The 23,999-nt window shown below is 41.3% G+C and overlaps 1 protein-coding gene across 1 annotated transcript; it reads left to right on the top strand.

Annotated features, from left to right (window-relative positions):
* Positions 1 to 5,188: 5,188 nt before the first annotated feature.
* On the top strand, positions 5,189 to 23,999 carry LOC138948404 (procollagen galactosyltransferase 1-like). Its single transcript, XM_070319937.1, has 14 exons — positions 5,189 to 5,503; positions 6,807 to 6,919; positions 8,186 to 8,301; positions 8,903 to 8,967; positions 9,338 to 9,413; positions 10,633 to 10,837; positions 11,816 to 11,935; positions 13,510 to 13,589; positions 15,071 to 15,177; positions 15,491 to 15,565; positions 16,196 to 16,253; positions 17,017 to 17,144; positions 18,507 to 18,710; positions 19,340 to 23,999. The coding sequence occupies exons 1-14, from the start codon at positions 5,208 to 5,210 to the stop codon at positions 19,506 to 19,508; spliced, it is 1,812 nt and encodes a 603-aa protein (XP_070176038.1). The 5' UTR covers positions 5,189 to 5,207; the 3' UTR covers positions 19,509 to 23,999.

The raw sequence follows: 23,999 nt of genomic DNA, 5'->3' as shown, positions 1-23,999 counted from the left end.
TGTGGAGGCAGCCTTTATTCAGTGGAGCAGATCGTCATTCCGCAACAGAAGGGAAGAGACACCATACACAGAGTCAGTACCCAGCGTGGTGATTGAATTGTTGTTGCAGAGGGGTAGGCTGTGCATGTATGTTGTCGCAGTTCATATACGAACAAGCACAACATAGCAGCCTACCTTCGTGGGAAAAAAGATGAAGATACTGCTGCAAATTTGAACCAAGGACTGCGGTCAAAGAATCAGCCCTTTGATTTCAGGAAATGTTGTTTATTTTGTGGCATGCATGCAGAACTTGTTTCAAAACGAGGTCCAACAGTACTTCCTGTTCGCACTTTAGATTTTCAGAAGACCGTCTATAGTAATCTGTGCTGAAAGAGCAGACGAATGGCCTGAAAAGGTAAAAGGCAAGATAGAATTCGTCTCGGACCTTCCAGCAGCTGATGCTTTGTACCACCAATCATGCAGCACCAATTTTAGAACAAAAAGGAAACTTCCAAAGTGCTTTGCATCAGACACTGACAACAAAAGACCAAAACAAGGAAGACCAGTCGATGAAAAAAGAGCAGAAGCGTTCAGAAAAGTTGTCAATTATCTGCAAAAAAACGATACAGAAGTCACCATCATCGACCTCATCAGAAAAATGAAAGAGTTTACATGTGGTGACTGTTATAGTCACTCAAAGATGAAAGAAGAATTAAAGAAACATTTTGGTAATGAAATTATCATCACAGAAATGGATGGGAAAGCAAACGTGGTAACATTTCAGAGGACTACATGGTCTATTCTTCATTCCTTTTATTCGACACCTGAGACAACCGACGAAGAAACTCAAAAAGACAACATCATCAGAGCTGCTGCTGAACTTATCAAAAGTGACATTAAGAAGATAAACACCAGCAGAAAAGAATACCCAAGTCCAGACAGCACTTTCTCAATTACAGCAAACCTTGATTTTGTGCCAAAATCCTTGCAAACTTTCCTCGGAGAGATCTTCAGTGGAAAGGACACTGATGTGAAGGTTGCTTCAATCGGCCAAGCAATTATGCAAGCAGCTCGCCCAAGAATTTTAATTGCTCCACTGCAGATTGGTCTTGGAGTTCAGATGCACCACTGTTTTGGTTCTGTACTCCCTTGGATTCAGCTCCTCTTACAGAGAAGTAAAGACGGACGAAATGAGTGCGGCTGCCACCCAGGAGATAATCGTGCCAGCCACAGATGAACATTTCATGCAGTACATGGCAGACAATGTCGATCATAACACTGGAACAATTGATGGCCTGAATACCTTCCATGGAATGGGCATGATTGCTTCCATAACCCCGTTCATCAAAAATAGGTCGTCCATCGCTCTGAAAACAGAGGTTAGGCTGGAGGAGGTCATGAAGAAAGCCCGTGTCAAAATCAGTTTCTACGATGAGAGATGTGAAGGCCTGGCAAGTCTCACCTATGAGAAGTTAAGGACAGTCCTAGTTGAAGACCCTACCAAAGAAGTTGAAGTCCTATGGAAGTCAGCATGGCTGCTCAGTCCTCAGAGACCGTTCTGGTCAGGAGTAATGCAGGCCGTCCACAATGGTGACTTTCCAGGTCAGTCATCTATTGTCTTCTTGTCGATGATTGATCTCAAACCCAGTGACAAAACTTGTATCTATTCAACGCTGTTGTTTCTTTCTGCTGAAGCTAGGTGATACAACAAAACCCCTGTAGTCACCTTTTGATCAGCCCCTGTGGTGGAAGGCCCTCAGCATCATATCAGCAGAAGCAGCTTTCAGTGAGCTACGTTCTGTAGTTCTTCGGCTTGGTCCCTTCCACATGGAGATGAGTTTTCTCGCTTGTATAGGACATCTCATGGCGGAAACTGGCCTGTACGATGCACTATGCACTGTGTACAGTAGTCCCTTCCATTTCCGGCCCTTTCGTGGGCGTGAACCTACCCGGAGCGGCCAGCTTTCCCATGACTAATGAGTTTTCCTTCTATAACTGACTCTTAATGGCCGTTAACCTGTCTGACGCGGTCAACGGTCACTGATTTTTGCCCTAAGGTGCCCCTCTTACTCGACAGGAGCGGCCACTTAACGGCCACTTGTCACTTTCGCGGGCGAGCGCCTGTGGTGTGTGTGTGTGTGTGTGTGGGTGTGTGTGTGTGTGTGTGGGTGTGTGTTGTGTGCACAGACGGCACAGCACGAGCAGACGACATGAATACTTACGCATGCGCAAACTGTAAATACAGACATGCGCATACATGTACATTTACGGCAGTCACTTCCGGATCGATCACAGCTGATGTGAGTTTGAAACACTTGTTTATCTGACACTCAAATATATATAATAATCCAAACAACACACATAGAAACATACGAAACAATAGCTTAGCCAGGACGATCGAGTTAAACACGCAAATAATTAAGATGTATAAACGAAAGCAAAACTAACAGAGACAATGAATCGGCGGCTCGTGGATCATGATCGCTTTCTTTTCTTCATGAAAACTTGATCGTGTTTTGGGGTTTTTTTTGGAGGAGGAGGGGGCCTGTCATGAACGGCCACCTGATATTTGCGGTCACCTTTGCAATGACTAATGGGTGACCGGATATGGCAGGTACTACTGTATGCCCCAAATGCTGCCAAAGCACATCGGACCTACCAGCAGCACCAGCAGCTCTTCTGAAAGTGATTCGGTGTGCATGCAAGACTGACTGTGACACAAGAAGATGCAGCTGTCGTAAACACGGACTCGTTTATTCGCCTGGGTGTGGAGAGTGTCGTGGTGCCAGTTGCTCCAATTCCCCGTCCAACTTTACTGAATAAGGCGAGGCATATTGAGAAGCAGAGGTGAGAGAATATAAAAGAGTGTGCGTGTGCTTGAAAGCACATGCGTGTGTATTTTTCTCTGTCTCTGTGTGTGTGTGTGTGTATGTTTGTGTGTGTGTGAGTGTGTGTGTGTGTGTGTGTGTGTGTGTGTGTGTGTGTTTATGCGAAAAAGCACTCGGATTCTATTTTCAACGCGTTTTGTGTCAACTACTGCCGTCATAGATATTAAATAGCTGCATTTCTGAGTCCTCTGAGCCGAGATCTTTCTAACGAGATGCAACATGATAGGCTTATCTTGGAGAACAAAACAGTGTCTTCTTCCACTAATGTATGACGTCACTAATATGCACATTTCTCGATTGTGCCGATAGTTTGAAACTTAGATTTTGCACTGGGCACTAACCAGACTGTTTTGAGAACATTCCCGCAAAAAAAAATTTTGTTGCAAAAACTGGTGGGTTGAAGCATGATTTTTGGCACGGTAACCGCACTATAATACCGTATGCGTATACTTACTGCTCAATAGACCATCGATTGATTTATAACGAACTCAGTCGAGTCGATGAAAGCGCACGATCTAAGATTGGTAGAATGGTACAGATTTTCCTCAGCGCAAAATAAAGTGCAAGCGGCGAATCAAGATGTGCGCAAAATCATATATATCATGACATTCGACACGCAAGAGGTACAAATCTGACTCTGAGCAATGAGAGGAAGACACGTCGACACTGTTATACATGTGCATCTAACGGTGCAACTAACGCGACGCATCACAACCACCTCCGTCCCTTCCGCCTTTCCCCGTCCTGTCTGCTTCCACATGACAACCATTCATTATCGCCATTCTTCTGTCCTGTCTTAATTTTGCAGTTTCAAACATCAACTCTGCAACCTGCAATGGGCTTTTCACATGAACTAACTTAAGCTTTATACCTACCTCTTGCACGATGTTCGATTTTCCAAAGATTAGATCTACAGTGTTGTCAAAAATTGCCTGGGTGACTGACTTCCCTTGAATTGATAAAAGTCGTTGTGAGTTGTCTTTCTTGCAGGCAAAATATACAGGAAGCCAGATGTGGCAAAAGTGCCTGTGGTTCATGCAGACTTTTCAAATAAAAAACCAAATCAAATAATAATGACTTTGACTTTATCATTGACAGAGGCTTAGACAGAGAGATTTTTATCTTGAACTGTCAAGCGGCAATTCGCACCCCTATCAAATAAAACGAAATAGATAAATACATAACAAAGGAATAATTAAAGAAAATAAAAAAATAAAAAAACAAAGAAATTTTGTTCACAATCAACTTGAGAAGTCGATCATTCCAGCGATTTTATGTAGTTCTTATGTGACATGAATTATACGACGAAAGCAGCAGCACTAATGAACAACAAAAACAACTTGAGTGACAACACCTTACCGAACGACAACAATTGAATGCGACAACCACATGATGAAGCGAAAAGCACAACCAGTTATTCAAATCTGTCCCCAGTTAATTGGTTGTGTGTGTGTGTGTGTGTGTTGTGTGTGTGTGTGTGTGTGTGTGTGTGTGTGCAAGCATGTGTGTGTGCCTCATGTCAGTGTATATATCTCTGTGGTGTGCGCGCCTTCGTGGGGTACCCTATGTGGGACATCAGCATTATGCATATTACGCCTCAGAACACTCTCGCATTTCACAAAGACAACAATAATTTGCAACATTTCAAGAACTGCATCAGTTTTATTAGATACTATTTCAACAAAAACAGCACAAACACGACTATTATCAACGAACACAGAACGGGAGGTAAGTCTTCAAAGACGTGACGCACCAAGTGTGCGTTCCCGTTTTTGGACGCCATTTTTGCTAGCATTTTCACAATAAATCTTAATATTTCCATATCTATTGAATGATTTTGGTATTTTCTTTGATTCTCTTATCTCTCTGGCATGTACTGGGTGCTTTGTGACCAGTTTCTCCACTAGACTATTGAAAAATGCGTCCGTGTGAGCTGACCCCCACTTGTGACCAGTAGCAAAGAACAACTCATTTACTTGTTCACAACCCATGCAAACCCATGTTATTTCCGAATAATTCCGAACGTCTGTCGTGATCAGCTTACATTAATTCTCATTTCAAGTGTTGCATCTGATACGAACTTCAATTTTAACATCAGCATGATTTACATCACTTCTCATGAATAAGCAAACCTTGCACTCTAACAATCAAAACGAAATTCGCGACGTGGGACTTAAAACTGTTAAAAATTAGCCTTGTGACCATATTATCTGAACAGCGAACAAAAGCAAAACAAAGCAAAAACGAAAGTAAGGTTACCGGAACTTGCGTTGGGTTACTGTTCTTTAAGTCACTCTTCTGCGCAACTCCTTGTCGGGGAGGAAGGAACAGTCTGTGTAAATGGCAGCGCCGTGCTGGAACTGGCTGGAACCACCGCAAACGACACGTCCACATGGTTTAAACCCCTTTACAGCCATGAAGCCGGTGCTTCTTGCCATGATGCTTTTTTGCTTAGGGCTTCTTTTTAGCAGTCACATTCTGACTGTTGTAAAAGCCGAAGATGATGGAGGAGCGGACCCTTTTTTGCCTCCTACAGTCGTGGTGGCATTCTTGGTCCGAAATAAAGCTCACACTCTGCCCTGGTTTCTGGGTCATCTGGAACTTTTGGATTATCCCAAAGATAGGATGATGTTATGGTGAGTCATACTGTGGCCGTTATTGCTTTTTTCTCTCACCCCAAACCTTTTCTTTTCGGGATTATTTTAGGGAACACTGTCGGAAATGTTCGTCTGCTATGGAATGCTGTCTTCGGAAATGATCATATATGATGTGCACTGACTGAACTAGTGGGCCCACAACAGGTTTTTTTGCGACTCTCTGATACGAATAAAAGTTAGTTTTGAAAGAACATTAAAACTGAAGTCCAAAGAAACGCTTTTTTTTTTTAAACGTCAAGCGATAATCCAAGACAAAGTTGTTAGAATTCTGCAGGGTGCCAGTGGCATCAGAATGTAGGTCAGATGTTTTCATTATCAGTGTCAGACTAAAGAAAATATTTAGGCATAATGGCAGGCAGCATGGACTGTTAGTGTTTGCCTGTGAAATCCCTTGTTACTTTCTTAATGTTGCATACATGTATCTTTGCTTTGTTCAATTAAGCCACAATTTAGAAGGGGTGATAATGTGTTCCAAATACATGTTGCTGCATGTTGGTTGTAACCATCTTTACAGATGTTATTGTTAAGTACCTTGGTAGTCTGTTTGAGTAGAAGAAAAGTCCTGACAAAAAGGAATGATTTTTTTTATTCCATAGATGTTTGACATTTAAATTTTTTATTATTTTTTTTTATTAAAGGATTTTATTTGGGACACTGTCTACCAAAACCAGATGCTCCAACAATGATACTCATAGTCACAGTGATACTTTTACTACAGGTACTACTACTAGCTTCCTAGTAATACATATATGTATGAACTACTTATGTAGCTTCAGATGGCTAAGGCCAAAAAAAAAAATTGTCTGTTTAGGGTAACATGACCAAAAAAAGTAGGGTCGGTAGGTAGGTAGGTTTTTTTTTTTTTTTTTTTTTTGTTTTTTTTGTGTGTGTAAATGCTATGTTGGCTGAACATTCACTTCTTATATTTGATGAATACATGTTTCAAAACTAACGTATAAATAAAACAGAGAGAAAGGGAGAGAAAGAAACGCCAAATGTCTCTTTTTAGCATTTTTACCTCTTTTTTTTTCTTTTTTATTTTTGAAATCAAAAAAAAGTTTTTGGGTCGGCGCCAAATCGATAGGGTCGGTCGGGTTACCCTAAACAGACAAATTTTTTTTTTTGGCCTAAGATTAATTGCTTCTTCAAAGATGGCACTGGCAGGAAGAAAATGCATGGTGGCATCGTCAGATTTCCTTGATTCCCTGATTTTGAAACTTTAGCAGTTCTATATTGGATATTTATTTATTGTTACTTTCATTGTTGTTGTTTTCTGTACTAGGATTCGCAGTGATCACAACATCGACAACTCGACAGCCATCCTGAAGGAATGGGTGGCAGGTGTTAAACCACTGTACCATCACATCAACATTGTGATTGAGGAAAAAACAATGGGTGAGTATAAAACTATAAACCTTTGAGAAAAGACTTTTAAACTGATTCATTTCTTCTCAATCTTAACACACGAAGCACCCTTTGTGCGGGGAAATAGCTCAGTCAGTAGCGGCGCTGGTTTTAAAACCAGTCGTTGCTATGGACGTGGGTTCGATCCCTGCGTTCGGCGAGGGATTTATTTCCCAGAGTCAACTTTGTGCAGACTCTCCTTGGTGTCTGAACAGCCCCGTGTGCACGCATACGCACGATAAAGAACCCAAGTTCACAGCGAAAGTCTCAGGGCTTGAAAACATGAATACACATACTATGCACGGGGGGGGGGGGGGGGGGGGGGGGGGGGGGCAAAAATGGGTAGCGCTGTATACTGTATGGCAGCTCGCTTTCCCCAGGGAGAAAGCAGTCCGAATTTCCATGAGGGTAACCTCAAACGAGTCAAAGGACTAAATGAATCTTATCCTCATAAATATATATATATATATATATATATCTTATATTATGTGTTTGTGTGTGTGTTTGGTTATTAAGTTATCAAGTGCTGGTTTATCATTACTAGCTGTTTGGCACTAAAATAGAGAATGAATATTTTATATACAAGTCAGTGTACATTTGCTCAGGGCTGCCAGGACAGGTTTTTAGCTGTCTTTACTTTTCAGAAATCAACTGTGGAAACATGCTTTGATTCAGACACATGACACCTCAGCTGCTTGTTTTTGAGTCACTTGAGAAAAAGTGACTCTATGTAATCGGTCAGTGTTAGTCTGTCCGGCCGGCCGGCCGTAGACACCACCTTAACGTTGGACTTTTCTCGGAAACTATCAAAGCGATCGGGCTCATATTTTGTTTAGTCGTGACCTCCAATGACCTCTACACTTTAACGATGGTTTCGTTGACCTTTGACCTTTTTCAAGGTCACAGGTCAGCGTCAAAGGAAAAATTAGACATTTTATATCTTTGACAAAGTTCATCGGATGTGATTGAAACTTTGTAGGATTATTCTTTACATCAAAGTATTTACATCTGTAGCCTTTTACGAACGTTATCAGAAAAACAAGGCAGATAACTAGCCTTTTCTGTTCGGCAACACACAACTTAACGTTGGGCTTTTCTCGGAAACTATAAAAGTGACCGGGCTCAAATTTTATGTGAACGTGACTCATTGTGTTGTGAATAGCAATTTCTTCCTGTCCATCTGATGCCTCATATAATATTCAGAACTGCGAAAGTGACTCGATCGAGCGTTTGCTCTTCTTGTTACACCTGTAACAGGTTACACAGATGAGCGCTCTGAATGCGACTGGACGGAGAAACGCTTTTCCAACGTCATTGCACTGCGACAGAAAGCAGTTGACTTTGCCAGGAAGGGTTGGGCTGATTTCCTCTTTGTGAGTACACCAAGTTTTGCTATGTTATGTGTGCTTGCTTTCACACTTTACACAGGTCTCTGTATTTTACAAGGGATAAGAAGGCGAAAGATGGACTTTCTCTGTGTGGTGCATTTGGTTTAAACAAAACTTTATTCTATTTTTATCATGACAAACAACTATACATGGCTTTTAGGATTACTAACTCAAGCATTATAATGCTTATTTTAAGCAATCCTAAGCATTTTGACTGTCCAACTGTCCAGCTGTATTCGTGTCATTCCCAGGCCTCGGTCTTTGGTCGTTTAGATCCGCTATAGGTAGAATTTATTTTATTTTGTACAATTTACGCATGCATGCAAACATGCACTATTTTGCAGTCTTGGCCTGCCTGCTAAATATGAGTTTTTGTAGGCCTCATAGTCTGATGTCACATAGCTGAAAGAAAGGATTACCTATGTTTAGTCCAAAAAATTTTTTAGGTAAAAAAAACCCTTGGAGTGGTTGGGGAATTGGAAGCATTGAGTTTTTGTCTTGGCCTTAACTTCAAAGCTCCCATCTTTGTGGCACCATATCGCTTAATGTCGCATACTTCTGATCTCACTGTGTGTGTATGTTGCAGATGATTGATGCTGATGTCATCATCGAAAAGAGAAACACACTGCAGTTACTTATGATGCAAGAAAAGTAAGTGTGTGTGTGTGGGGGGGGGGGGGGTGTATGCACCACACTTCATTCTACCTGATACCCCATCTTGTTGTCAGACCTATCTACTGCTAGATTTCTTGGTAGTATTGACTGTAAATAGTCCTCTGCTATTGAGCTACTGACATCACACAATTTCTACAGAAAATTGTAGTTGTTGCTATTGATTCTTAGAAACAATTTTGTGCCTGTGGCAGGTATTGTGAATTAAAGTCCCACATTTCTTGGCTGCTACTGATGACAGTGCTTGACGAAGAATCAGTTTGAAATTAGGCTTGTCTGTGTAGTTCTCACCACCTGTGACGTGTGTGTCATTATTCTGTCGTGTTCATCTTGGCGTGTCATGCTTCAGGTCAGCCATTGGCCCCATGCTCAACTCCAGTGTGGAGGGCTACTACACCAACTTCTGGGGAGCCATGACACAAAAGGTGGGAATTGTCTTGTTGCTGTTGCAGTTCAGAAAAAAAAGAAAAAACAAGAAATTCCTATGAGGTAGGAAAAACACCCCCGTCAAAGGGAAATAACCTTCTCAGTTGGTGGCAGTGACTGAGTGAGAATGGTTATTTCCCTTTGACCATGAAGATGTCCCTGTATAAGTCCTTGTATAATTTTAATCCACCAATAACTCCCTAACCGTGTGTTTGACTGGTCCCAGTTTTTGTAAGGACCGTCTCAGGAATGTATAGTACCTGTTCACCAAGTTTGGTGACGATCGGTCCGTTCATTCTTGAGATCTATATGCGAACACAAACACACAAACAAACACCCAAACAAACACATCGAGCGAAACCTATACACACCCCTATACCGGGGGTGTAAAAATGTATTTTTTACATGGGTTCTTTGATGGAATGTTTGAAAAAAAACAATACTAATGGTTTTTTTTTCTGTAAAGCCTTTCATTAATTGGACATCTACTTAGCAAAGTCCACTTAGCATAGCTCAAAAAGAGTTTGTGAAGTCCACTTCAGGCTCATTTAAGGATGGCCGTTAAAGTCAATGTTAAACGGTGAATGGTGTGTTGCGAAGTTGTTAACCAAGTAAGATCACTACCTGAAAATCCTAGACAGAGAGGAGGCTTGCAAAACCTGTGTTAAGCTGTCACTATGTGGAAAGGATGTGTGACTGGGTGGTGCGGTGTACCCCTTTCACACCGGCTGATCTGCACAGACAGAGTTGTTTGCCTGCCTTGAGCGTGAGCTAATTTATAGCTTTACGTTTCATGTGCGTCGGTAAGACAACACCTGTGAATTGTTTGTGATAGGGTCTGACTGATCTTGTCGCCTGGTATGCTCTTGCAAACATTGGAATTCAGCAATAGTAGATTTCTATAGCTCTGTTAGTATTAATTTAGACTGAACTCCTGTTTGACTGGCTTTGCCACAAAAGTGATTTATGTGTTTTGTGCACTCTGTTTCACATTTTTTATGGTATCCAAGATGCTGAAGGTTTTACTGTATGTATGTTGCAGGGATATTACACGAGGAACTACATGGAAATGGTAGACAGAGAGTTTTGTGATGCTTATGTGATAATGTGTTCACATTATGTTACAGGGATATTACATGAGGTCGGGCAGCTACATGGAAATGGTAGACAGAGAGTTTTGTGATGCTTATGTGATAATGTGTTCACATTATGTTACAGGGATATTACATGAGGTCGGGCAACTACATGGAAATGGTGGACAGGGAGATAACTGGGTGTTTTGCAGTTCCCATGGTGCACTCTGCCATCCTGTTCGACATGCGGCGAGAAGTGTCGCGTCACTTTGTCTACAGCAAGCCCCCGGAAGGTTATGAAGGGCCCCGCGATGACATCATCATACTGGCCCACAACATCAAAGCTGCAGGTAACATTCTCTTCATCTCCTCTTGTTCCTTTTATCAGCGTGCATAGACTTGTATTGTGTCCAAGAGTGAATGTGGCTATGTCTGAAGCCACAACATTCACGCTCTTTGGGAGGCGTTCTGGCAGTACCCCCCGCGGGTTCGGGGGAAGAATTTACCCGATGCTCCCCAGCATGTCGTAAGAGGCGACTAACGGATTCTGTTTCTCTTTTTACCCTTGTTAAGTGTTTCTTGTATAGAATATAGTCAATTTTTGTACAGATTTTAGTCAAGCAGTATGTAAGAAATGTTAAGTCCTTTGTACTGGAAACTTGCATTCTCCCAGAAAGGTCATATATTGTACTACGTTGCAAGCCCCTGGAGCAAATTTTTTATTAGTGCTTTTGTGAACAAGAAACAATTGACAAGTGGCTCTATCCCATCTCCCCTCTTTCCCCGTCGCGATATAACATTCGTGGTTGAAAACGACGTTAAACACCAAATAAAGTAAAGTAAAAGTAAAGTTCTGGCAGTCGTGGGCCCAAAGGAAATACAAGTCTGAAGCAAGAGCTCCAGAAAGTTCAAGCAAAGCTTTTGGACCTCACATGCACCCACGTGTTTCCTTTGGAGTGAAAACTTGATCACCCCCAACCCCTCCCACTGTGCAGGTGAACTTCCGTCCAGGGGGGAATGCAAGCTGTACACTCGTACAGGTGTGTTTTTGGGTGTGTGAGTAAATGTGTCTGTGTAACTGTAACTTTGTTTTACTGAAAGGACTGTCTGTGTGTGAAAGTAGAAAAGATAGTTCTATGATTTACTGATAAGAATATGCGTGTGTATTTGTGTGAAATAATAACTTTGTTTTGCTGATAGAACTATGTGTGTTTGTGGAGTATATGTAATAGTGTATAATTTTTATCTCTGTTTTACTAATAGGAAACGGTTTTTTTGAAACTCTGCACAAGTAGTGAATAAAGTTTGATGTTGACCACTGTGTGCAGGCAAGACCATGCATGTGCTGAACACGGAGTACTTTGGCAAACTGATGGTGCCCCTGGACCACCAGTATAGCCTCAAGGACGAAAAAGAACAGTTTGACTATGTCCGTCTCGAAGCAAATGGTGGGTTCATACGCTTTGTTTAGCATAATAAGATGGAAAGAAAAAGTTCAATGATTATGACATGCCCTATTTTTAGTGCTTTGGAATCAGAAACAAATGTTTTCGTGTGTGTGTGGGGGGGGGGGGGGGGGGGGGGGGGGAGTAGTCTGCTCATTTACTGCCACAATTTCCTGTCTACAGTGGGACAAGAATGATGAATGTGTGTTTTGAAGACCACAAGGTGCTCACTGTTCACACAGCATCACTTGCTTTTTCACTAAAAGTAATACAAAAACAAGTCGCGTAAGGCGAAAATACAACATTTAGTCAAGTAGCTGTCGAACTCACAGAATGAAACTGAACGCAATGCAATTTTTCAGCAAGACCGTATACTCGTAGCATCGTCAGTCCACCGCTCATGGCAAAGGCAGTGAAATTGACAAGAAGAGCGGGGTAGTAGTTGCGCTAAGAAGGATAGCACGCTTTTCTGTACCTCTCTTTGTTTTAACTTTCTGAGCGTGTTTTTAATCCAAACATATCATATCTATATGTTTTTGGAATCAGGAACCGACAAGGAATCAGATGAAAGTGTTTTAAAATTGATTTTGATAATAATTTCTATATATTTGATTTTCAGAGCTTGTTTTTAATCCAAATATAACATATTTATATGTTTTTGGAATCAGAAAATGATGTAGAATAAGATGAACATAAATTTGGATCGTTTTATAAATTTTTATTTTTTTTTACAATTTTCAGATTTTTAATGACCAAAGTCATTAATTAATTTTTAAGTCACCAAGCTGAAATGCAATACCGAAGTCCAGGCTTCGTCGAAGATTACTTGACCAAAATTTCAACCAATTTGGTTGAAAAATGAGGGCGTGACAGTGCCGCCTCAACTTTCACGAAAAGCCGGATATGACGTCATCAAAGACATGTATCAAAAAAATGAAAAAAACGTTCAGGGATTTCATACCCAGGAACTCTTATGTCAAATTTCATAAAGATCGGTCCAGTAGTTTAGTCTGAATCGCTCTACACACACACACAGACAGACACACACACACACACACATGCACGCACATACACCACGACCCTCGTCTCGATTCGCCCCTCTACGTTAAAACATTTAGTCAAAACTTGACTAAATGTAAAAAGACACCTTTGGCATTGATTAGTCAAAATCTAGTCAAAATAAAAACTTCAAACGTCATGCGCCCAACATGACAAGTCTACTTGACTCACAGCTGTTTACAGCTTAAGGAAGTGTGTTCATGCACATTTCACTTTGTCATCACACACAAGACAGGGCCATTGCCAAACAAAATATAGAAATTTATATATCGAATTGAATGAAAAGCAAGTGCATGACTTCTGATTTTTGGCATGTGTTTAAAACGAAGGCAGCTCTTTTTCTTTGTAATACTGTAGATCTGTCAATGCTGAACATTTTTGCTTACACACGAATGAATGTGCACTTAAGATTAATTATTACCTAGCTACATCATCATACTGCGTGCTAGGACTGATTGTGACTGGTCCACACTGTGTTGGCACTGACTGTGATACTGTGGTGGTGTTTGTATTTGCAGTGTTTGGCCAACCTTTGCCACACTCCCCGCATATCTCCTTCATCCCAGAACTGCCCAAAAATAAGCTTGGATTTGATCAGGTAAGTGCTCTGCCTCACACCCATTTGTATACTCTGCCATGCAGCTGTGTGAAATTTATTGAATTTGTCTTTTTCCCTGTAAGTGTGAGATGGTTTTTGGCTCACGTAAGTGTAGCCTATGCGATCGTAACTTTGTCTGTCTGTGTGTGCGTGTGTTTGTGCGTGTGTATGTCTGTGGTAGAAACTCTAACATTTGAAGACGTCACATTACATTGACGTCACATTATGACGTAAGAGGGTTAGACGTCACGCGAAGGAAGTACTGAAAGTCTCGGTCATTATTATTTTGAGCGGGCCGAGACTCTGTTGGCAGTCGTGTCCCTGTAAGTAGGCTACATGCAGACAGACAGATCTAGATCTAGTGTCTCGCTTTCTTGCACAGTTTCACCTATGCTCTTTCTGTGTGTGTGTGTGTGTGTGTGTGTGTGTGTGTGTGTGTGTGTGACGGAGTGATTGAGTTTGTGTTACTGTTTGTCGATTTCTTACGTGAGCCTTGATGGCTTCGCCTCTTGTTATTTTGGTGGTTGAGATTGAGGGGTATGAGAAGAGATGTATGTGTTCATTTGGCTGGTTGAGATAAAAGACAGGGCCATTGTAAGCCGTTCGGCGTACTTTACGCCCAAATAACATCTCCAGTACGGGGAACTCGATTTGGTGTACGCCGAAATGCAAAAACCTGTTATTCCCAAACGGTAAATCCAAACAGTCCCAGCTTTTGTTTTGTGCGCCGTTCGGTTCAATTCTCAATCGGTTTGACAGTTTGCTTGAGCACGCACTTCCTCTGGCATCGCGTGAGCATGCTTTGTGCCTGTGTTTTGTGGCTCTAGACTTGAAATAATGTCTCGAAGCGACATTGTTGAACGTGGTCAGCCATTCAGTGACAAAGAATCCAGGTATTCCTGCAAGTGGGAATGGCTGGATTTTGTTCCGAAGGCGGAAGGCAAGTCAAAAGAAGTAATGTGCCGATACGGACTATGGACTATGGCATAATTTAGTTGCTCAATCTTCTTTGGGGGGGAATCATTTTAGGTAAAATATCTAAAAAAAAATCTCCCGCCTTTGTAAGCTGAACTCATTTTTCCAATGCTAGGCCCTGAAAAGAAGATATGTGTTCATTTTGGTGGTTGAGGGTGAGAGGTATGAGAAGCATACATTTAAATAATCTCAGTGGTGTGGTGGGAGATATGAAATATGTTCAACATGAGAGAAGAGGTATGTTTATTAGATTGTTAAAATGAGGATTTTAGATGAGATGAGCTCATAAGGGTGGTTAAGATGGGATGGTTGGAGAAGACGTGTGTTCCTGTGATTGGTTCAGCTGTGTAAGCAGAAGAGGTGCAGCCTGTGGTCAGTTTTGTTTTCCTTTCGGTGGTTAAGGGGCTATATATGCAAAATAACATTGTGTTGGTAAGTATAAATAAATAAGAACAATTATTATAAATTTTCATGTTCTGTGTTCAGTGAAGCGTGACTGTGTGCAGGTATACATGATTAACTTGGAGCGTCGGCCGGACCGACGGGAGCGTATGGTCAACGCCTTTGAAATCCTTGGTATTGACGCCAAGCTGGTTCCAGCTGTCGATGGAAAGTGAGTGTCGTTTGTGTGTGTGTCTGTCTGTGTTTTACTATTGCGTGTATGTTTTTATGAGAGTATTGACCACCTACACTATACCCATGTAGACAGGTTGAATTTGTCTCAGTTTTGGTGTAGTTTTGTGAGAAAGAAATGTTTTGTAAACTGGAATCAACCTGAAAATCTTACATTCTTTGATACAGGAACAATCATACAGAGAAAAATAGTTTTGCTAAAAAGTGCATTCAGGTTGAACAAAAAGTGTATTGCATGATACACTGTGCCTTGTGTTGGAAATGAGAAAATTGACAGTTGTGTCGTCTTTCAGGAACCTGTCGGCCTCGGCCCTGGAGGAGAAACAGATCCATCAGTTACCTGGCTTTGCCGACCCCTACAGTGGAAGGTATGTCTCTAGTGTGTCCGTGTCTGGTTGTCTGTCTGTGTACATGATGTGAGTTCTACCTGATACACTCCCTCACCAAACCACCTAACCCTGATTTAAGACTCCTTTTTCCAAGATCCAGCTTTCACAGATGTTCTGTTCATAAGGTTCATATCTCCATTTTGCTTTCGGGGTTCCCTCCTTTAACACAACAAATGTTCTCATATTATTCACGGTCTTACTCTTACCGGCACGGTGGCCTAGTGGTAAGGCGTCCGCCCCGTGATCGGGAGGTCGTGGGTTCGAACCCTGGCCGGGTCATACCTAAGACTTTAAAATTGGCAATCTAGTGGCTGCTCCGCCTGGCGTCTAGCATTATGGGGTTAGTGCTAGGACTGGTTGGTCCGGTGTCAGAATAATGTGACTGGGTGAGACATGAAGCCTGTGCTGCGACTTCTGTCTTGTGTGTGGCGCACGTTATATGTCAAAGCAGCACCGCCCTGATATGGCCCTTCGTGGTCGGCTGGGCGTTAAGCAAACAAACAAACAAACAAACGGTCTTACTCTTAAAAGAAGTGGTTGCGGCGATGAATTTTCTACTTATCCAATGTCATATTGCACACTGTAAAACTGATGTGTTGCGTGTTTCAGGTCCATGACGATGGGAGAGATTGGGTGTTTCCTCAGTCACTACTACATCTGGGAGGAGGTGAGAGTTCAGTGCAAGACTAGAAACTCTTCTTGTGTGTTCTTCTAGTGTTGTGGTATTCAGAGCTGTGTGTGTGTGCATGAGTCTGTCTTGTCTGTCTGTCTGTCTGTCTGTCTGTCTGTCTGTGATCATACATGTGTGTTGGAGAAAGCATATATATGTGTTTGAGCATATGTGTGTGCTTGCCAAATACATGCACATGTGCATGTATCTGTGTGTGTGTGTTTTCTGGTCAGCAGAAGTAATGGTGTTGTGTGTGTGTGTACTAGTCAGCAGAAGTAATGGTGTTGTGTTTGTGTGTGTGTGTGTGTGTGTGTACTAGTTAGCAGAAGTAATGGTGTTGTGTGTGTGTACTAGTCAGCAGAAGTAATGGTGTTGTGTGTGGACTAGTCAGCAGAAGTAATGGTGTTGTGGGTGTGTGTGTACTAGTCAGCAGAAGACTTTAGTAATGGTGTGTGTGTGCGTGTGCGCTAGTCAGCAGAAGTAATGGTGTGTCTGTGTGTGTGTGTGTGCACCAGTCAGCAGAAGTAATGGTGTGTGTGTGTGTGTGCACCAGTCACCAGAAGTAATGGTGTGTCTGTGTGTGTGTGTGTGTGTGTGTGTGTGTGTGTGTGTGTGTGTGTGTGTGTGTGTGTGTGTGTGTGCACCAGTCAGCAGAAGTAATGGTGTGCGTGTGCGCTAGTCAGCAGAAGTAATGGTGTGTCTGTGTGTGTGTGTGTGCACCAGTCAGCAGAAGTAATGGTGTTGTGTTTGTGATGGGCAGGTTGTGGAGAAGAACTACGGGCGAGTGTTGCTGTTCGAGGACGACATTCGCTTCGAGCCCTTCTTCAGGAAAAAGCTGGGCTACCTTATGTCTGATCTGGACCGCCTTTATCCACAGTGGGAACTTTTGTGAGTGCTTTTAATGCACCTCAGGCTGAATCTAAATATTCCTGGTGGATATCTTTTGCAGTTTTAGATCTGCAAACTTTTTGTGCTACGATTACAGTAGTTCAGTATGAGTAGGTATAGAGACAGATGTTCATAATGATAATAATAAAACATTCTTTTATAGCGCTGTTCACCGCCGAATGGCAGTCTCATGGCGCTTTACATTAGACATTAAAATTTAACATTTTACATATAAAAAGTTTTCTCGTAAGAAATAACATAGAAGCATTTAAAAACAATTAATAGACAACGACCACTTATAGTTATATAAGATAATCTAGAATTTTTTTTTAAAAAGATTTTAAAAAAAACACGTAAGATAAGTAATAGACACATACTGACATAGTTACACATAAAAAGTCTGACAATAAAACAGAACTCACATAAAAGCGTACAGATCTAAAAAAGAACGAAGATGTAACACAGACTGTGGGGCAACAAATTAAACAACTAACAACAGGCATACTGTATTATAATACTACGTTAGGACTTTTAAACCCAATGTTCATATCAACAGACAAAGCGAGAGTAGCCTAAAAAGAAGAAAAAGGACTGCTGAAAAACATCTTGAGCCTCCTGAACACAGTGTGGTGGAAAATGTAGACACTGAGCCCCCACCTCCCCCTCCATTGCTCGCTCATTCAGGTATTGTGACTCCTTCGGATCTGATCTGCAAATCGACGTTCAAATTTGTTCAGGTGTACCTGAAAATAGACCTTTGTGACTTCAGCCTCATATAGGCTTTGGTGAATTCTAAACATGGTGGAAGTTTACCCTACCTCTGACAGATGTTCAGGTGACTGTGGGTTTGTACAGAAATGGATCACTGAAAGAAGGGCACGCAGCCTAGTGGTTAGGACGTTGGCCTTCTGAGTGTAAGGTTCGTGTTTCGAATCCCGGCTGCGCATGGTGGATGAAGGATGGAGAGTTTTGTAATCTCGAAGGAAAAGGGTATCATATCAAGCGGGAGGGTTCCCCTGTAATGAAAATGGTCATTGAACTTACCTTATTCTATTTTATCTTATCTTATCCGACCTTATCTTGTCTTATCCTATCCTATCCTATCTTATCTTATGTTAAACGCACTGTCTCCCTGTAGGTACCTGGGTCGCAAGCGACTGCACAAGAGCAAGGAGAGCCTGGTGGATACACACACACACACACACAATCTTATCTTATCTTATCTTATCATCTGACACAAACTTTATCTACAGATACCTGGGTCGCAAGCGACTGTACAAGAGTGAGAAAAGCCTGGTGGCCACACACACACAATCTTATCTTATCTTATCTTATCTCATCTGACACAAACTTTATCTGCAGGTACCTGGGTCGCAAGCGACTGTACAAGAGTGAGGAAAGCCTGGTGGAGGGCAGTGAGCGGCTGGCGTGGCCGCACTACTCCTACTGGACGCTCAGCTACGCCCTCTCCAACGCAGGTGCGCGCAAACTGCTCGCACAGAAACCGCTCACCAAGATGCTGCCCGTCGATGAGTTTCTGCCCATCATGTTCGACAGGCATCCAGAGTATGTGTCGCTTGGTTTTTCTTTTACATGTTTTTTGTTTGTTTTTATGTTCTTCTGCAATATTGTACCAGTCTCATCATTTTTGAAAGACATCTGGAGTATGTGTCGCTTGAGTTTTCTTGAACATGTTTTTTCTTTTCTCATCAAGTTTGTGTGTCATTTTTCATCAACATCCAGAGTCAGTCTCTCAGATATCATGTTGAGTAAACATCAGATTCAGACTCTTCATTTTTCTGTAACACGGCTTTTTTTTAAATCAAGATTGTTTCAGTTTCATCTTGTTCAATCAGCATCCAATGTCCGTCTCTCCTTAATGGTTTAACCAATGTTTTATTCTCATTTTACAAAGCTGTGGAATATTTTATGCAAGAAAGGATCACAACATGTTAAACTTGTGAGTGTGCTCTTGGAGTATTGAGGTAAAGCAGTGGACAATATTATGAATTCATAATATTCAATCCAATCAAAATGACAAATAATGTGAAGTATTACATATTGAGGAACAGAGAAAGAGAGAGAGAAAAAAAGAGAAAAACAAAACAGAAATCAGTTTTGGTTTTGGAAAGAGAGAGAGTGTAAATGATGTTTTTATAGATCAGTCAGTGCAGTGTTAACATTTGTTGTTTCAGGAAAGAATGGAAGTTGGGGTATGAACCGCGCGACCTGCTGGCCCTGTCTGCGGACCCCTTCCTGGTGTACCCCACACACTACACGGGCGAAACCAACTACATCTCCGATACCGAGGACTCAGTTACCATGGACGCAGACAAAGCCAAGATGACCAAAGAAGAGTTGTGACAAAAATGAGGAATAACTATCATCTCCGCTAGTGTCAAACCTTCCCTCCAAGCTATGCATTTGTGGACTGTGTTGTGTTATGTACCTCCTAGCGCTGTTGATTATGATGTGTGTTTTTTTTCTCTTGGATAGCCTCATTTTTTTTTTCTCTGCTTGCGTTCATTCTTTATATTGGAAATCTTTTGAATTTATACGACTTCTCTTTCATTGTCATTTATATGAATGCGTTGTCACTGTCATTTATATAACTGTTCTATCATTATTTTGTGTTCAGCCGTTACATACCGTACATTTATATGACTGTTCTGTCATTATTTTGTGTTCAGCCTTTAAATACCCAACATTTATATGACTGTTCTGTCATTATTTTGTGTTCAGCCTTTAAATACCCAACATTTATATGACTGTTCTATCATTATTTTGTGTTCAGCCTTTAAATACCCAACATTTATATGACTGTTCTATCATTATTTTGTGTTCAGCCGTTACATACCGTACATTTATATGACTGTTCTGTCATTATTTTGTGTTCAGCCTTTAAATACCCAACATTTATATGACTGTTCTATCATTATTTTGTGTTCAGCCTTTAAATACCCAACATTTATATGACTGTTCTATCATTATTTTGTGTTCAGCCTTTAAATACCCAACATTTATATGACTGTTCTGTCATTATTTTGTGTTCAGCCTTTAAATACCCAACATTTATATGACTGTTCTATCATTATTTTGTGTTCAGCCTTTAAATACCCAACATTTATATGACTGTTCTGTCATTATTTTGTGTTGAGCTTTTACATACCTCACATTTATTTGACTCCGCTTAATGAACCCCCAGTTAATTAGTTGTGTCTGGATCTGGATGTTGACGTTGCAGGGCTGATAAGGCATTATATGCGCAACGGGAGAGATCGAGAGAGCACCGGTTTATTTTTAGATGCGAGGAAGGAGGGCTGACTTGAAACCCTTAGCGATCCCACACGCACAGCCGCCACAGGCAGCTTGTTCCAGTCAATCACAGTCTTGGGGAAAAACGAATTCTTCTAGATGTCTGTCCTGGACTGTATGAGTTCAAAACTGTTTGTGTTATTGATTTCTTGTCTTTCAATGGTGTTTGTAGAGACACAGTCAGTAAACCGTTACGCTTTTCTAAGGCATTTACTACAAGAAGGGGTCAGATAGCTATCACTTGGCATGGCTGGCACCGGCCTCTCGACCACTTTATAGAAGAAGGCGAGTCGTATATCCTTCCTTCGGTCCTGGAGTGATGGAAGTCAAAGATCCTGTAACATATGGGTGATGCATCCTGGGTCCCTTGCGGCTTGATGTTCCACGGTACTTCACATTATTTGTGCCTTTTTGATTGGAGTGTGTGTGTATTTTTAATCATGTTCCAATGGACAGAGAGAAATTCAGAACCGACAGCTGAACATGGCATATTATGTTCACTTCTACATGTGGGATTTCAGTGCTGATACACCATATAAACGGTTGTGTGTGTGTGTGACATATCCTTGATGGAAAGTGAAAATGGAGGGGTTATCAGAGATCTCAGATAACTACGGTGCTGAGCTTTGTTTGAATTCTGCAAAGTGAAAAAATTTGTGAGTGCTATTTCTTTCTTTTTTTTATTTTTTTTTTATTTTTGCATTTTTTTTATTTTTAAAGTTGCTAGTTGCCATATCTGACTGTACACTCTCAGTGCTGTTTTTCATTGGCCTTGGGTCCTTCTTTTTCTTGGGAATTGTTTTTTTTCATCAGTGCTACATCTTTTCTTTGAAATCCAGAGTCATAGGGCAGTACAATTGTACTTCAATTACCATAATATTCAGAATATGTCCCCAAATGTGCCAAAAGAAATGTTTTGACAATGATTTATCTGAAAGCATGTGTATGTTTCAAGTAGAGGTATATGCAACCATATGTACAGACTTGTATGCAATATATATAGCTTTCAGGCCTGAAACCTTGTGTTCATCCTTTAAAACCAGAACCATGAAATCCAATTTTTTCCACCAAAATGAGCTCAGCTGTGATTGGGAGGAATTCAAATCGGAAATCAAACACATTTGCTTTATAATGTTTATATGCTGCTCCTCAAAGTTGTTCCTGACTCTGTGAACTTGTGAAATGTTTTAGGTGGAAACAATGAACCGCATGGAACAAGCATTCTGCATTTATGACTTTTGACACTGCCATTCATACTGTAGCTTTTGTAGATGACGTCATCCTTCAATACTGCAATGGTTGCAGGCTGAAGGACTTCTTGCAATGTTAATTGACCTAAGGGACAAATTGTCTTAGTTACAGGACTGATAAGTATGTATTTTAAAATTCTAGCCTTGTTCAGTGACAGGAAAAAGTTTGGTTTTCTGATCGAATGTGTTGGATACTGCGTGGGTGTATGTGTGGGTGTGTGTGAGTGTGGAAAATGAGTTTCTACATATTAATATCAATAATCATGTAGTTGCAAATGTTCAAACTCTGTGAGCATAACAATTCTTTCAACATTGTTTTGCCTGTAGATGTTGCATAATGAACACATAATTAACACTTTTTTTTTTCAACTTTAGTTTTGAGTGCATTTTACTTTGAATGCTTTAAAGTTCGGTGGCATAATGTGTAGCCTGGTGCTTTTGAGTATCAACTGATCTCCTTAAGAGTCAGACAAAAATTTAACAGTTTTGTGAGTGAGGCTGTTTGAAGTGTATGTGGTTGCTTCATTTTGACAACATTGTTCCAAATCTCTGGATTAAGTTGGTAGTTACCGGCACGGTTGGCCTAGTGGTAAGGCGTCCGCCCCGTGATCGGGAGGTCGTGGGTTCGAACCCCGGCCGGGTCATACCTAAGACTTTAAAATTGGCAATCTAGTGGCTGCTCCGCCTGGCGTCTGGCATTATGGGGTTAGTGCTAGGACTGGTTGGTCCGGTGTCAGAATAATGTGACTGGGTGAGACATGAAGCCTGTGCTGCGACTTCTGTCTTGTGTGTGGCGCACGTTATATGTCAAAGCAGCACCGCCCTGATATGGCCCTTCGTGGTCGGCTTGGCGTTAAGCAAACAAACAAAAAGTTGGTAGTTCTGAAATGAAAGATTTTGTGTTAACCATTTGCAAGGTCTATTGACTTGCTCCTTCCCACCTGCAAAATGTGAGTGCTATTAATTATGAAAATACCTTTAAGCTTTCAGCACAAGTGGTTTTTCACTTGAATTTGTAAGTGTACTTTGAATGAAATCTCTACAAATTGGAGGTGGTTGAGGGGGGGGGGGGTGTCTTTGAATGTCAACATCAAAAAACCCATTGATTAAGGTTTTAGCAGCAGTGGTGCTTCCTTCACTTGAACATTAAATCTCATCTACATTGAAAACTACGCAAATGTGTGTGGGGGTGGGGGGGGGGGGGGGATATGGTAGTCTCTAAAAGGCAAAAAACAAAATGACCCATTGCTCGCTTAGTGCTTTATTAATATGATGAGCATGACACTTGTTAGCATGGACAAATTAACATAGGTAAGGTGTGAAGCCCGCTACTAACTACAGCTGAACCAAGCCAAACTAGGTCGGCAAACGTTGGGCGAACATTACACCGTGCCTGATTCGGTGTACTAACTAGCGGCGAAATCAAGAAATATCACGTGAGAAGACTCGTGATACCCCCCGCGGGTTAGGGGGAAGAATTTACCCAATGCTCCCCAGCATGTTGTAAGAGGCGACTAACGGATTCTGTTTCTCTTTTTACCCTTGTTAAGTGTTTCTTGTATAGAATATAGTCGATGTTTGTAAAGATTTTAGTCAAGCAGTATGTAAGAAATGTTAAGTCCTTTGTACTGGAAACTTGCATTCTCCCAGTAAGGTAATATATTGTGCTACGTTGCAAGCCCCTGGAGCAATTTTTTGATTAGTGCTTTTGTGAACAAGAAACAATTAACAAGTGGCTCTATCCCATCTCCCCCCCCTTTCCCCGTCGCGATAAAACCTTCGTGGTTGAAAACGACGTTAAACACCAAATAAAGAAAGAAAGAAAGAAAGACTCGTGATTGGTTGACAGCGTTATAGCCGTCAGTATTGTCACTCTTCAAGGATGAAGATACAAAAATATTCAACCAATGAAAAGTCAGTTCGCCGATGACGCGCCAAATGTTTGCAGGATTGTATCGACGAACCGCGAAGGTTACAGCTACAACCAAAAAATAGGTGAATCCCCTGATTTGATGATGTCGCCGAACTAGTTCGGCTGTAGTTAGTAGCGGGCTTGAGGTGGAGTGTGAATAACAGTAAAGGAGATGTCAAAACACATTGTCCACAAGCTCAGATTTCTTTCGGCATTATGAGTCGGCAAGATGGCAATACTTTTTTCAAATCCATGAAAACATTTGCCATTACACTTTACTTTTTTTTTTACGGTAGTAGAATTTTAAGGGGGGCCAAGGAGTGCCTAACACCATGGAAAATAGCCGAAACTTGATCAAATTCAAGTATGAAAATAAAT

This window comes from Littorina saxatilis, linkage group LG15 (assembly GCF_037325665.1).
Source record: "Littorina saxatilis isolate snail1 linkage group LG15, US_GU_Lsax_2.0, whole genome shotgun sequence".
Classification (NCBI taxonomy): Eukaryota; Metazoa; Mollusca; class Gastropoda; order Littorinimorpha; family Littorinidae; genus Littorina; species Littorina saxatilis.
Note: the sequence above shows the minus strand (reverse complement) of the source record. Positions and strands in the feature narration are given on the sequence as shown.

Coding starts and splice junctions, on each gene's coding strand:
- LOC138948404 (XM_070319937.1), top strand. CDS start 5,208: ATGGCAGCGCCGTGCTGGAACTGGCTGGAACCACCGCAAACGACACGT. Junction 10,838..11,815: donor CCACAACATCAAAGCTGCAG/GTAACATTCTCT, acceptor CACTGTGTGCAG/GCAAGACCATGCATGTGCTG. Junction 11,936..13,509: donor TGTCCGTCTCGAAGCAAATG/GTGGGTTCATAC, acceptor TTGTATTTGCAG/TGTTTGGCCAACCTTTGCCA.